The sequence below is a fragment of the Montipora capricornis genome, chromosome 11 (genome assembly GCF_036669925.1).
Source record: "Montipora capricornis isolate CH-2021 chromosome 11, ASM3666992v2, whole genome shotgun sequence".
In the NCBI taxonomy this organism is placed as follows: domain Eukaryota; kingdom Metazoa; phylum Cnidaria; class Anthozoa; order Scleractinia; family Acroporidae; genus Montipora; species Montipora capricornis.
The window spans coordinates 4380787-4395902 of record NC_090893.1 but is presented as its reverse complement, the minus strand read 5'-3'; the positions used below and the strand labels follow the sequence as shown (position 1 = coordinate 4395902).

The 15116-nt window shown below is 37.8% G+C and overlaps 1 protein-coding gene across 2 annotated transcripts in view; it reads left to right on the top strand.

The window, feature by feature from the left end:
- LOC138024017 (rapamycin-insensitive companion of mTOR-like) overlaps nt 1–15116 on the top strand; it is a 51411-nt gene that overhangs the window by 10708 nt on the left and 25587 nt on the right. For both annotated transcript variants that reach the window (XM_068871110.1, XM_068871111.1), the window contains 14 exons: nt 2612–2685; nt 3681–3776; nt 4286–4353; nt 5371–5438; nt 5861–5943; nt 6648–6735; nt 7435–7525; nt 8794–8860; nt 10156–10236; nt 10788–10888; nt 12132–12231; nt 12966–13037; nt 13492–13533; nt 13800–13859. In XM_068871110.1, coding sequence (XP_068727211.1) covers nt 2612–2685; nt 3681–3776; nt 4286–4353; nt 5371–5438; nt 5861–5943; nt 6648–6735; nt 7435–7525; nt 8794–8860; nt 10156–10236; nt 10788–10888; nt 12132–12231; nt 12966–13037; nt 13492–13533; nt 13800–13859 — 1091 coding nt within the window. The remainder of the gene's footprint in view (nt 1–2611; nt 2686–3680; nt 3777–4285; nt 4354–5370; nt 5439–5860; nt 5944–6647; nt 6736–7434; nt 7526–8793; nt 8861–10155; nt 10237–10787; nt 10889–12131; nt 12232–12965; nt 13038–13491; nt 13534–13799; nt 13860–15116) is intronic.

The following is a 15116-nucleotide window of genomic DNA, read 5'->3' as shown; positions in this document are numbered from 1 at the left end:
GGGAACGTCTCTACCGCCCTTTGGGGAAAAGAAGTGAGAAGTGCAGAACCAGGGGTGGATCCAGAGTAGTTCAAGTGACTTGCAGAAATCACTCAAATTTCTCCCAAACCTTATTTTTCAGCCCTTTATTGCAGTTCACTATCCTTCTTGTTTTAATTTTTTTGAGAAATATGACAAGAAAATCGCTCCCAATTGATCGACAGATAAACAGCTTACTTCAACAACAAATCAAAACAAATCGCGAAATTCTGAAATCCCTGTTCGAGACAATAATTTTTTGCGAAAGAAACAACATAGCCCTCAGAGGTCCACGAGATGATGATCCACAAAATGCCAGTCTTTCTGGAAACTTTCAGGCACTATTAGAATTTCGAATTGACAGCAGCAATCAAACACTGCAACGTCACTTGAAAACTGCACCCAGAAATGCGACATATTTCTTAAACCCGTCAAAACAAGATGATTACAACTGTGGGTGCTATCATAGTGAATAATTTGTCGCAGGAAATCAGGGGGGAGCAATTATTTTTCTATTATGTCTGACGAAGCAGCTGACGTATCAAACAAAGAAAAAACTTTCAGTGGTGATCAGATTTCTTGATTCAACCAAAACAGTCAGAGAAGGGTTTGTGGGATTCTACCTTTGTGAGGATGGAACGACAGGAGCAGCTTTCAAAGATTTAATATAGCTGATTTAGGATTATCTATGGATGACTGTCGAGGCCAATGTTATGATGGTGCGGGAAAATGGCATTCGGAGAGCACCAAATTTCAAATTTTCTTGGGGGAGCATGCCCCCAAACCCCCCTAGTTTAGTTGGTGCAAATCACTCATGAAAAATCCTGGATCCACCCCTGAGAAAACCATACAGAAAGTGCCGACAAGAATCGAGCTGGGCTTACTTTTTCCGAGAGAAGGGGGGGGACTCTTTGTGGTTTACCGATAAAGGAAATGGAAAGCGCGGGAAGGTCGTTATCTGAAAGGCGCGAGTTTTCTGGCAGCACCGCGACAAACTCAACATACTCACCCTTTAATGTTGCGCGTTTAACTTTGGTTGGAACATGTGCTGATAACGGCGACTGTCCTTGAAAAATGGGGAAGGAATGTTGTTGCTGGCACTGGGATGGTTGAGAAGGCTGGCGATGAAGTCGAAGTCGTCGGTGAGTAGCAAATGGCGGGAGTTTGTCGAGGTTGCACAGATTGAGGCGGAGGCTATTGAGGTTGGAGCAGGAACTGATTTGGCGGTAGATTCCTCGATTTTCGTCCACGATGATGGAAATAAGAGTAGCTAACGTGGTTGGGGACGTGTCTGTGTGAAGCTCTTCTTGCTTGGACGCCATCTTGGAATAAAATTTGACCGTTTTGACCGCTGTTTCAAGCAGCGCATCGTCAGGGATGGTGACAATTGGTGGGTCTATATAGGATGAAACTTCCTCAGCAGAGGCACTTGAAGTAAAGGGGTTTCACGGTGGAGCGTGAACGTTTCTCTGCCGGTCAGATGCCCGGGGGGGGTACTCGATGTATCCCTGGTTGGGGAGGTGGGGCATGGCCCCTCATACCCTGACCCTGTTTAAGACAAATATCGCTGATTTTCCTACCCATTTTATGACGGAATTCCGATTTTTGATACCCTCTTTAAGACATTTAACCCAGTTAAGACAAAAATTGAGAAATCGATACCCTGATTAAGACAAAAAATGATAAATTCGATACCCTGTTCAAGACAAAAATCCCGAAAAACATACCCTGGCTGGCCGCACGTCCCCATTAAGCCCTTATAAGGGAGTACCCCCCCCGGGGTCAGATGGACGCTTGGTGTACGCGAGCTACAAGATGGTGCAGAAGGAACAACGGTGTGAAGCCGTTCAATAAATTGTTCCGGAGTTCCAGTAATAAATAAAAGGTTTGAGATAGCAAGGGGCGTAAAAAACCGCGTTTGTGAGGTCGGCAAATTCCCCAGCAAAGATTAAATTGCTCAACAGAAAAAACAGAACTAGTTGAGCTTTGGAAATGTCAAACTGAGAAGGCTCGCATGGCGGGATGAATGAAATAGCCAAATAAGGTAGTCACGTGATGGGAAGTCACGCTCTCCTCCCAGGCGCTGCCCAGTATTTGCTTACCAGCATTAACATCTATTTTATTCTAAAATATCATAAAGTATGATCGTCTGGGTGAGTGTAGTCCTGAGAGGGACTTTTTGAGGTGACGTTGACTGATGTTTCGATAACCTGAGCAGAAGTCATCTTCAGAGTCAAGATGACTTCCACTGAGTTTATCGAAACGTCGGTCAATGTCATCTCAAGCAGTTCTTCTCAGGACTACACTCACCCAGAGGATCGTACTTTACTTTAGTTAATAATTATTATGCTAAGTACTTATTTTTGCTTGACATTATTTATTTTTATTTATTTAATGTGAGATGTACATGTAGCACCCGCTAGTAATATTGTCCAAACCAAGTAACTTCCACTTCTACTTTATTACTCTTCAACACTTTTGTATCCAGAATTCATATTCAGGAATAATAATTCCATTCCCTCTCAATTTCCTGAAGGACCTGGCTCAAATGTATATTAATAACTCTCCTAACTAGTTTCATTTCTTTTTTTAGCTGTAAAGAATATAATAGTTGCATCATACTGTGGCGGGATAAACACCATCATAAGAAATGTACTGGATTCACAGGTACTGATAAAATATCCCTTTTTGATGGTTCATTAGAAACTATTCAGCTTACCAAATCATTGCTAAGGGTCTGTTAGATTTCAATGTCCATAATTTTGCCCAGATACAGTACATGTAAAAGACTCAAAATTATGTATGGCTATTGAACATACTTTGGAATTATCTGAGGACTTTTTCAAAATGTAGGTGTTTATTGGCCAATGTAACAAGTGGTCTTTTACTTTAATGTCAGCTGAATAGCAAAATTACTGTTTGTCCCGTGCTGTTTCAAAGCGAGTCATGGTGCAAAACCATTATAAGAAAAATGAGTTTCAAATTTCATTTGTATGGTTGTGCATCAAGACTGATTTAAAATAGAAACAATCAGCAATATTATACAGGAATGGCCAATTGAAATGTTTGTTTTGGTTGCTTGATTCAAAGATTTGGATCATATACTCTGAAAAGACGTCATTTGGCATTTTTATTTTGTGGGGTGGGCTTTGTGTAGGGATGGTGGCCACCCACTTTTTACAGCAAAGTGTTTTTAGCACCAGTGTTGTATCACACTAATTCTTTTCTTCAAGTGTCTGGACCATTTGCATTTGCAGAAATGCCAAATACATAGAGGATATTACATGGCCACGCGGAGATACAAAATCTCTCTTAGAGTGTTGAAAAATATTTCACTTGTTTGCTGCGCTCACTCTTGAAATATTTTTCAACACAAGAAGAGAAATTTCGTATCTCCAAGCGGCCATGTAATATTTTATTTATTATATAAACACCAATGAAATACTAAATCATTTCATGAAAGGCATCAAAAGGCATAATATTCATATGTAACCATAGCAACAGTGATCTTCTCACAAGTGAAAATAACATGTCATCTTCATGTGTGAAGATATCATGTTTTCGGCGAAAGCTCACTTCAAGTTGGTATTTCATTGGTGTTTATATAATAAAATGTAGTTATTAGATACTGTATTTTTTAAAGGTTTATTGATTTGTAATAGATGCAGAGATTTAATGAATCTTTGATGGCTACACTACTATATCTTCTAAACAGTCCAGAGTCCAGGCCGTATGTCCGCTCTGATGTGGGATTAGAGGTAACATAATGTAGTTTCATACAGTTAAGATACATTTGGCTTCAGTTGTTCCAAGGGTCGACTAGTGTAGATACTGTAACGTAAAAGGCTTTGCAAGTTTTGCTTACTTTTAAAATGTATTGAAATACATACTTGCTTCAACAGGACATTGAATGCTCTGATAATGCAAAATTAAACAGGAATACCAAAATATTACTATTCACTAGCCAAGATTGGTCCCTCTCTCTCTCTCTCTCTCTGAAGTATATCTGAAGGCTGCAGGGCTGTATTTACATGTAATTAAGAGCTGTGGCTTATTTTTTCTTAATATTATTGACCTCCCAGCCAGCAAATAAAAGTGCCAGTCACAGAAAGGTTCATTCCCTGTGTTACAACCTTTGAGATGTCGCAAGTTCTTATACAATTTCTTCAGTGAAGTAAAGTACCGGTAAATGAAAATAATTTTCATTTACTTTTATTCTTCCCCTTCTTTTGTTTTATTATTATTTTCTTTGTTGTTTTACACTCAGGCCATTTTAGCTCCATTTACAGATCTTCACTATAGACATAATGCAGACACACCAGAAGCACATTTAAGGTAATAGACAGCATGGTTAAATAATGCAGGTGATTCTTAAAGTGCCCCTGTGATCAAAAAATCAATTCTTATTTTTGGATTTTTGGATTTCAAAACTATGTTAAGGAGGCTCAAAAGGGTTTTTAGCTACGCGTGCATGCGTAACCTATACACGCCATAACTAAGAAACACTGGTCAGCTGAATGAATCAAATCAAAAGTAGTGCAGGCAACACAGTGGAAGTGAACATTCGGTGTAAAACCGTGCGGAAATAAAACCTGCGGAAAACAATAATTATTGTCTTTATCTCAAAATTTTGCTTGTTGACCCCTTCTCGATTTTTTGCATGCATGTACCATTCGCGATGGCACATCAATTAAAAAAGTTTCAAGGAAAGTTATCTTGTACAATTTTCTGTGAACTATAAAGTGCCTTTAATTTTTTTGATGTATCTTTAATTCTACATGTACTAGATAACTTTTTGTCATGCTCTCTAAGAAGTTAAAGAATTTTGGGATATTTCCAGCAAATAAATAAAAATGGTAGGTCACCGACTTTGTGGACCTGGTGTGATTCCATGAGTTTACTGGCACAAAACCATACCTGATTGACCAATCAGAGCGCTTGCATTTATTTGGTTATTTAACAATTAGACCCGTAGCCCGCAATACGGGTCAATCAATAGCCCATGAGGCGAAGCCGAATGGGCTATTGACCCGTGGCCCTTGAGGGCGAAGGGTCTAATTGTTTTAGTATCACCCAACTAGTTGGACTTGGGAATAAAACGAAAGAAAGCGTCACGCTTTTCCCTACTCGAGGACTATTCATAATAGTCCTCTAGCAGCATAGCCAATCAAAATGCAGGATTTGCATTAGTCCACTAGTTGAGTGATACTAAATATATATAATTATATTTTCCAACTTGTTTTTGGTTAAACCTGCTTTTGTATTCAACAGATGAGCACTGACCAGTTTTTGTTCATTGGCTTTGTCATCAATAATCATTTCTGCCTAACAACCTCTACTTTATTCCTGTAGGGAAGACAGGGCCAGCCGAATAACAGCAAGCAAGATGGCCATAGTGACAATTTTCCGATCTTGGGCAGGTGAGAGGTCAATCTTTTAATACCAGGGATACTAAAAATTTATTACCGTTAGGTTAACTTTGATTTAACTAAGTATATAGCTGTGTGTATCCCTCCTTTCACATGACTTTGACCAGTACTCAAAACATTTCACTGAGAGTGCCTTAATTCCAACAATAGAGACATTAAAGCTGTTGGAGAAAAGTTAGTGGAAGTGAGGGAACGACAATGAGCAAAAGAAATCAAGCAGGGTCAGTTTCTTTTGATCGTTCTTGTTCCCTTGCCTGAGCCACTATCTGAGAGCCTGGAACAGGCTACATTTGTGCCTGTTGGATTGTCTCGTTCTAAAAGGACAATCATTTCAAATAATCTTGATGGGAAAAGGAACTTACTACTTACGGCTTACTCTAAACAATAATTTTTTTTGTCTCATGCAATTCCAGGTATTATTAGCTTGTGTCGTCCAAATGGCAAAGGTGTGCAATCATTATTGGGTGTCTTTTGCTTGCCCAACACTGATGTCAGGGTAAGTGACTTACTGGTAACAGCCATGTGTTTGATATGTCCACGTCACATTAACTTGTAAAGCATTTTTAATATACTTTTTTGTTTACTCGAGTTTTATTTTCCATTGCCTGAGGAACAATCTTTAATATAATTATAATAAAATTAAATATTATGCTGTGTAGGCTTTCGGTAGTTATGCCTTCACTTTATGTCTTGCTAAGCTGAGTTTGTGTGTGAAATAAAATAGTTGGCAGCAGTTATCCTGGCAATATTTAACAGAAATATGTGAGAAAATTATATTTTCAGTGTTAAGTCAACATTTCAAGGAAAAATGTTGAGAGACTGTATTTGTATTTTAACCCAATAGTGCCCAATTCCCCCTTCGCAAAATAAATTTTGTGAGCTAGATTCTAATTTTTTAGAACATTTTTTTATGCTTTAAGCTTGCAATAATCTTTTTTTTAAAAACAAAAATTGCAATGGTGAAAGTTACAATCACAGAGACAATACTGTGTAAAGTCTACAGTGTACATAATTTTTATACCTTTATATTGAGTCACTGACAAAGTAAGAAAAAAGGGAAAAAAAAAACAACAGGATTTACCGAAATATTACACGTATCAAACTGTGAATGAAGCAGCTCTTTCCTTTCTTGTTGAAATTATCATGTTTGTTACTGTCTTGGTACAGCTCTACACATGCATTATTTTTATTCTGTTGTAGAAAGGAATCATGGAGGTGCTGTTTGAGATTTTCCAATTTAAGGAGCCTGAGTGGACAGATGATTTTCACCTTGCTCTTTTAAGTGTTGGTAAGAGATTAGAATAGCACATATTCATATAATTATGCATCTTCCGGAATATCCTCAAGGAGTTGGGTGGCCATTTACATGTCGCATGAAAGACCATACAGAAGACATATGCCCATTGAACAGTCTGTATCTCCTCTTTTCATCATATTTATACAGCATGTGTGGCTACTAATTTGTAGAACATTCTTTATCTTATTATTACGGTAACCCATTCACACTTCAACCCCTTAGGATGCCGCCCGTTGATGAGTAAAATTGTCTGGTGTTAGACAGAGCAAAATCTATTAATTCTCACCCTCAGGGGTCAATGGCTTGATGCTCAGTAGCATCTCTACCAGTTCTGTAAGTATGCTCTCCATGGATGGAATGAACCTGGGTGTTCTTGAAGCCTCTGTTTCTCCCTATTTAAGAAAAACACAATTTGTGCAACAAAATTAGTCCATGTTATAGAGAAAAATTCAGTGGAAATCCATATAGCTCTAGGATAAGGTTATCAAAGCAGCTTCATGTATACTATTGCCTATTGGCAGGTTTTTCCAATGCAGGTCAGTCTCCATTGGCTACTCTGATGTACTGGACCAAAACTCAACTCCTGAAACAAAATACTTTATTGAAATACAGCTTAAAATCAATTAAATATTTTTCTTATCAATCCAAAGATTAGGATTTCTTGTGAATTTGCTTCTTTATTGTCAACAGATCCTTGCCAAATGCAGGATTCGTGGAAGCTGTCAGAAGGTTTTGTTGCAGAGGAAGGGAAAGCACTTTTGCCTCACAGAGCTACAGGAAGGTTAGAGAAAAATATTTCGAGCTGATTTGTGTTTCTTGGCTGTAAAGGAGGTAATACTCTTTGATGCAAAAGAGCTAACTCTTGAATTTCATGGGACACTTCATAGCTGTAATCAGAATAATATATTACTGATCATCATGCCTCTGATTACATGTAATCCGTGACAGAAGAGCAAAATACAATTTAGTAGAAATGCATTGGAGTTTGACTGGTAGAAGAAATAAAATTTATTAGGCTTTCAGTGACATGTTTTTTGATTGAAGGAACCGCCCAATAATTATCATTAGTATATATACCAAAACAGTGGATAGCGTTGAAGGCGCACGCTGATTGGCTATATACTCAACCTCTGGATATCCATTGCTACTGACCTCCTAACAATTGGCGTGGAATCTGTGCCGGAAAATGTTGTAATCTTTGCAGTAATAAATGAATTAAAATCATCTTTTTGTGGCATATTATCTCACTGTTTCAAACTATTCACCTCAGTATCGGTGGCTAGAGGTGGATATTTACCATGCTGCTTCGCGGCTCAGTAAATATCCACCACCTCCACTTCGGTGAATAGTTGCTCATTAATCTGGTGATTGTTTCTAACTTACGCGTGCACTTAGGGCATTGATTTTAGTGAATCATGAATCATGTGCTACACTCTTATGGTCTTGTTTAACCCATTGAATCTGAGGGGTTCCTCATTGACAAGTAAAATCGTCTGGCCAGTTTAGGCCAGTTTGGACGTCAAAGAGTTAAATCATTTTGTAAACCATTTTAGAATTTACCTTGTGTTGATAATAATTTGTTTTGTGTGTTTGTGTGATTCTTGTGTTATTTTATTGCTTTTTTTCAAGGAGTCGTTAATGTCAGTATACCCTAAATAAACCAAAAACCATCTCATAGAAGGGACAGTGAATGATAAAAGACAAAACGAGAGATGAAAAGTTAACATCTGGGAATGGGCAACTGTGGATTTTGCCAGTTCCCAGAGAACATCAGGAATGGAACTAATGACTTGAAGAGACCCGTCTGTCACTGGTGCCCAATATGCGCATCTGGCTAGGATTATGGGACAGTAGCATCAGTAAAGAATGCGTGAATGCATCTCTGACAACTGCTCCTTGCAATTATTATTATTGATAAGAACTGAAGTTAAAACAATCATAAAAATTGTTAAATGTTTTACTCAAAGACACTATAGGCTCTAATAAAATTAATAATTATTTAATTTCTTTGTTTCTCTTCATTTACTGTATATTTTCAACTGTTTTTAGAGCAAACCTTGCAAAGAACTACCTTACCCTGGTTTTAGCAGCCTTTATAAATGCTGGACTTCTTGAGGTGAGTGCCTTCTTTTTCTAGATCAACTACTTTACATAGCCTAAATGTGTACATGAATAATTTATTAATCAGTGTTATTTGTGTTGATATAAAAGCTTGCCAATTTTCCAAAACAATTCTAGTAATTTACTGATAGGTTACATTGTTCTGAATATTGATTTCTTTGCCTTTGAGATGAGAAACGTTTTTTTTTCAGCTTCACATCCTATAATACCCCACCTATCGCAACAACAAGAGCACTTTGTAATTAACTTGCAGAAGGTCATAATTTGCAATTATTATAGGAGAAAAAATATCATTTTAGAGATGAAGGTTACTGGCTCTGTGAAATGATTTTGCTTGAAGTGCCAGGGAGTCAAAGGACAAATTTGCATAACTTAGAGTGCTGTGATAAACATTATAATGCATTTTAACTTGACGTTTCGTATGATACAACATACGGTTTCATCAAACAAATTAAAATTTGAAAGAGACTAGTAACTAGTCTATGATTAAGAGCGATGCTCTTAACAGATAAATGTAATGTAAGTAGTGAAAACTGGCTTGTTTAATTGGTTAATAAAGCCAGAGTTTCTCACTGCCAATGTTTTCATTTAATGTTGGTTTCTTTTACTAAGTATGGCCGGTTTAGGGGTGAATGGGTTAACCCATTGACTCCTGGGGGTTCCCCATTGACGAGTAAAATCGTCTGGCGTTAGACAGAGTAAAATACTAAGTATGGCCGGTTTAGGGGTGAATGGGTTAACCCATTGACTCCTGGGGGTTCCCCATTGACGAGTAGAATCCTCTGGCGTTAGACAGAATAAAATACCAAGTATGGCCGGTTTTGGCTGGTTTAGGGGTGAATGGGTTAACTTAATTAAAATGGCTGAAAAGCAAGAGTATCTAGAGTGCTGTGTCAGAGCATCAGAGAATCAGAGATTAACTACAACGCACACTGACACACCCAACACTACCATGTACACACATGCCGAACTAAGACTGCCAATCACTCTTGTTTTTTTCTTGAGATTCTCGAGATTTCCCAGGCTTCTTTTTCCCTTTATGTCCACCAACTTATATTTTCTTCCTCGTCTCATTTTCAAAGTCCTGTCAGCATCAGTGATCATGTTAATCAAAGCCTGGTAGAAATTGCTGCGTCTGCAAGGACAGACCATACACATGGTTGTCTTCTATTTTAGAAAAGGATAGAAAAAAGCAAACCACTTGTGAATCAGAGGAAACGAATTTTGATCATGTCAGTAATTAAAAGTTAAAATTCCCTGTCTTAATTTATTTTCAATGGTTTGTTACAGAGCCTTGTGGAAGTGATAACCTCATCTGATCCTTTCATTTCTGTGAGGGCCACCATACTTCTGGGAGAACTACTTCACTTGGTTAGTTAGCCGTCACAGTTTCTTTAAATGTACCAGTACATGTCTTCTCCTTTAAGGATTAGGAATAAGAGTACTAGTTCTGACACTGTTACTGTGCTACATTTTAGGAGCTAGGCCATTAAACTGGGTTCAGGTGACATTATACGTCATGTATACTGCAAGGACTATGATATGGATAAGTGGCACTCTCTGAAAATTACTGCAATAATTTTCAGGAGATACATGTAGTCAATTTCAAGGGGGTTATTAAGTGAATAGATGGATGTGTATCATTCTGTTAATGATGACTCAGGTATACCCAGAAGAACATGAGCACTCTTAATAGAACTCAAACTTACTAGTTGGAATGCACTTCCACTAAGATTCAGGATTATATGCTATTGAAAGAGAGACCGTTCAACTAGCTTTTGTTCCTGCCATACTGCCTTGATCAAAACTTCTATTATGAAAAAGACGGCATGGCATAATATGCTATGATGAGATTTTGTACAAATTTATTCATAATGACAAAGATACACCCAGAATAACTATTTCTTTTTTCCTGTGAACAGGCAAATGCCCTTCTTCCCCCTGAGTGCAGCAGCCACACCCACTGTGTTCCAATGCTGGTTAATACAGCATCTTTATTTGAAGTCACAAGTGAGGAAAGAAGGTGGGTGATTTTACCATCATTTTGTTGTTTAAACAGTGGATATGTTGCCGGTAAAATCCGTTTTCAGGTTGAATCCATTTTTACCCAGGTTAGACTGATGATCCTCATTTTACCTTGATTTTGAATACGCATTCAGATGAATTGAAGAAACATTTTTTGGGTCTACATTAAGCCTGGAGAAAATTAGGGTCAGGTTAGGATTAGTTTTGGTTATTATACATGAATATCAATTGACTTATTACACAAAAGTAAATAATGAAATTAAAGATCTGTGATGGGTTAAGCATGTTCGTCGTTGTGGTGTATTGGTGAAGACGCAGGACCACAGATCTGGAGGATCTGAGTTCAAGTATCGGTGAGTGCACAGAACAGTTCTTTGATCTCTTACTATGTTGTAATGTCGATAACTGCATAATGAATACAGAAACCGATAAGATAATAAATCATTAAGATGATGTGTTGAGATTGGTAAGACAGTGCTTGAGGGAAGGTGGAGGTGTTTTCAGTTCTTTTTGGAGGATCGATGGCTGCTTTAATATTCAACCTAGGTAAAATGAAGATCACCAATTTAACCTAAAAACGGATGCAACCTGAAAAAGGATTTGAACGACAACAGATACACTTTGCCTTACTCTGGAACTGCAACCCAGCATTCTGTTCTTCCTGGATTGCAAAGGGGTTGGACTTTTGGTGATTGAGAAGTGTTCTTGGCAGTTGCAGAGTGGAGCCTTTTGACTCAAGGGGGGAGGGTTGAGCTTTTAGCCTCTTGACCTATGTGGCTTTGTCTGGGGAAAACTCTAATTAAAAGCCTCTGTATGATGCCAACAAGTGATTGTGAAATAAGTTTTTGTAAGATCTTGTTGCAAGATATACATAATCTTAGAGGTCAGCCAAAATAATGGTCATAGTACAGGCTACCTGTATTTGCTTGTATCCTATTGCAACTCATACATATTTATTTGAAAGTTTAAGTGCAGATTAAACCTTGCACATGACAGGAAGGGGCAAGCTGTGTTTTTGCGAAACAAAAGGGAAACTTTAAACGAAAAGGATGTCAGATCATGTCTTAAACACCGGGCAGGAATGAAGGAAAAGATAATCTTAGATCTGCAACTTTGTCAAACACCACAGAAACATAATTTAACCACCTGTGGAAGATGTCACTTTGACTTAGACTGAAACAAGAAAGAAGAAGAAAGAAGTTGCTATTATTGTTTTAATATATACTGCATTTAATTTTCAGTCGTGCCAGTATAGCTGTGAATTGCTTGGACCGTCTTCATCAGACAAAGAAAAGAGGCCTTGTTCCTTGTAGTCTTTATCTTACCCTTATCACATCAAAGGTACAATAGCACTTTCTAATTTAAAGGAAAACAAATTACAAGGTTTGTGTTCTGATAATAGGGAGGTTAAGAGAGCGACGTTTTTGATGTGGATGGCAACTGGAGATGAGCTGTTTTCACTTTTAACTTGTCTTCACACAGCCACATTCACATTGTTTAGTAACTTTTCTCCATTTATTAATAGAGATGATTAGTTTAAAAATCTGGCAGACACTACTGTCCTGGCATTCAAAATGTTCGCTTCTAGTTGCCGTCTGCGTCTCAAAAATCCAGCGTGCTTAATTAAGCTCCCTTAACCCTTTGACGTCCAAACCGGCCTAAACCGGCCAGACTTAGTATTTTACTAAGTCTAACGCCAGACGAGTTTACTCGTCAATGGGGAACACCCTGGGAGTCAGTGGGTTAATCACTCATTACCCATTAATGTCCAAGTTCTTTTTTTGGGAAAAGATCCCCCTAAATTACCAGGTAATTGTAATTGTTATGTTCACTTTTCCTCTACAGGTACTTTTGAAAACCTACATTTTTTAAGATTTAATTATGGTTAACTAATTTCCAGTTAAAAAGATTTCTTCTGATGATGATATTATGGATGAGGATGTTTCAATTTTCATAATAATTATTGCTTTTGACCGGAACCACTGTAACCTCCTGTAGCCTCAGTTATTTACATGTAGTGGTAAGAAGCTATATTCCTGTTGTTTGTAACAGCTTTGTCTTAAATATATCCTCAGGCCCACACTTTGGAGCCTAAAGTCAAACCAGATAAACTTCACAGAGATCGTCTTACAGCCTGCCTCAACAAAGTAAGCAATTCCAGGTTTCACTTACAATACCATTCTGGACTTATTCTTACAGTTAACTGTTAAGTCATCAAGGTGATACAAATAGCTAGTAGGCCATTGCCGAGTTCATGTCTGCCTCCTCTTCAAAGCGAGTCTAAGTGTGAAGTTTTTCTTCCAAAATTAGTTTTCATTCATATGTAAAGTGTAACTTAATTACCATCACAAAAACTTTGCACTTAGACATGAACTCCGAAATGGCCTATTGACTACCATGGGACCAATGCTTTTTAACTGTTTTTGTGCTGATTGTGACAGAAGTCAGCATCGGATTACACGACTCTCACTGCTTCCTGACCCAAAACATTAATTTTAGGGAGGATAGTCACAGATTGAAATGAAAACATGTTTGTTCTTTTTTTTTTTCATGAAAGTGAGAGTTGTTTTTAAAAGATTATTTATTTATTTTTTTGTTCAGGAGATTGATGACCCTATCTTCGCTGCCCTGCGAGACACACAGGTAAAATGGTCTCAAAGATCTGTCTTTGAAGTATTACTCATTTTCAAGGCTCTTCAATTCATTACTGTACATACCTTGTTTTCATCTGCATTCATGTCAAGTTTCTGTGGTAAATGATCCAAGCCCAGCTGTTAAAACAGTATGTAGCTTTATCCAGAAGCAAGTTGTAATCACACAGTTGCAGGCAGCATCTCTCAGTCTATTCACAGCCCAGGTTCACAACAAATCTTAATTTACCTTACAGTTTTCCATACTCTTTTTATCAGGTGATGATGGAAAAGGATTTTCGAAATTGGGACTGGGATCTCATCGGCTCAACTCTTCAGGTATTAATTTTGACACTTACAAAAATAATGTTCTTGAGTTTTTAGTACATTTCTTGTATATTGAGGTGATTCCCTAGTAATATAATTTGTCATAGGATTGTTTTTACATAGCGTCGTAATAAACCAAGGACGCAATAAAAATGTGACACAAAGGGGGGCCAGCATGCTCATTTCTTAGATACATGCCAACAAATACATCCAATTCTGGACATCCAGTTTGACCATACATGTATGTGTCCCTTTTCTGGAAAAATGAAGGTTCTGTTCTTTGCATGTAACCTATCATGCAGAGTCTACCTCCATCCAACTGTTTAGTCATTATTGTTTTGACAAAAAGTTATTTGCGTGACTTCCAGACTGCTTTTCACTCCAACACAATTTAATTTTGACATGGGCTGTTGGACGTGGTGTGCCTCCATCCGTTCAGGTTTATTAAATTGCTTCAAAACTGGCCATAGGTTTTAAAATGATATTTTGTTGCCTTGATTAAGAAGATGTTCTTATTAAAATACAGTCAACTGACACCATTGGGACAGGCCTCAGCTGTCCGTCTTAGAGAGGTGTCCGGCTTATAGAGAGTCAACTTCACATGACCCCAGGAATTTTAAGATAATAATGCTTAACCTGTGCACAGTGAATACGTGTCTGTTTAAAGTTTGTTTTAAGTTATTTACTTGAACAAAACCTACCTGTTTTAGATTACAATACAATTTATTTTTTTGAATGAGACAACGACTGATTTAATTTTAACTTGTACTGCATATATTCTGGTGACAAGATAAGAGCTGTCAAGTAAACGTCTGGTGTTAAAAAGATTCACGTACAAGAATTTTTCTTCCCTAAATCGTAATTTGCGGTCACAAGTGTCCATTGACGATTTCAAAGGACATCCATTGTCTGTCTCATGGAGGTGTCCATCTTATAGAGAGTTTGGTTAGAGTAAAATGACTAAGAAACCGCCGGGACCAGCACCATTTGTCTGTCTTATAGAGGTGTCCGTTAAGAGAGAGTTGACTGTAGTTAAATAAAGAAATTGGGCTCTCGGACCATGCTCGTTGAGGCTGCAGAGCCAAAACAAAGGTGAATGCCATGCTCCTTTTATTTCCACTTTTGAGGGGGGACTGGAAACTTGGAAACTAAGACAAATTTGTTACTCAGTTTAGAAATTTATTTCTGAGTGAAGATGGGAAAGTTGCCGATTGGCTTTTGACAAAGACAGCTTCATTTGAGGAGATAAGGGGTAGCTTTATGATAAAG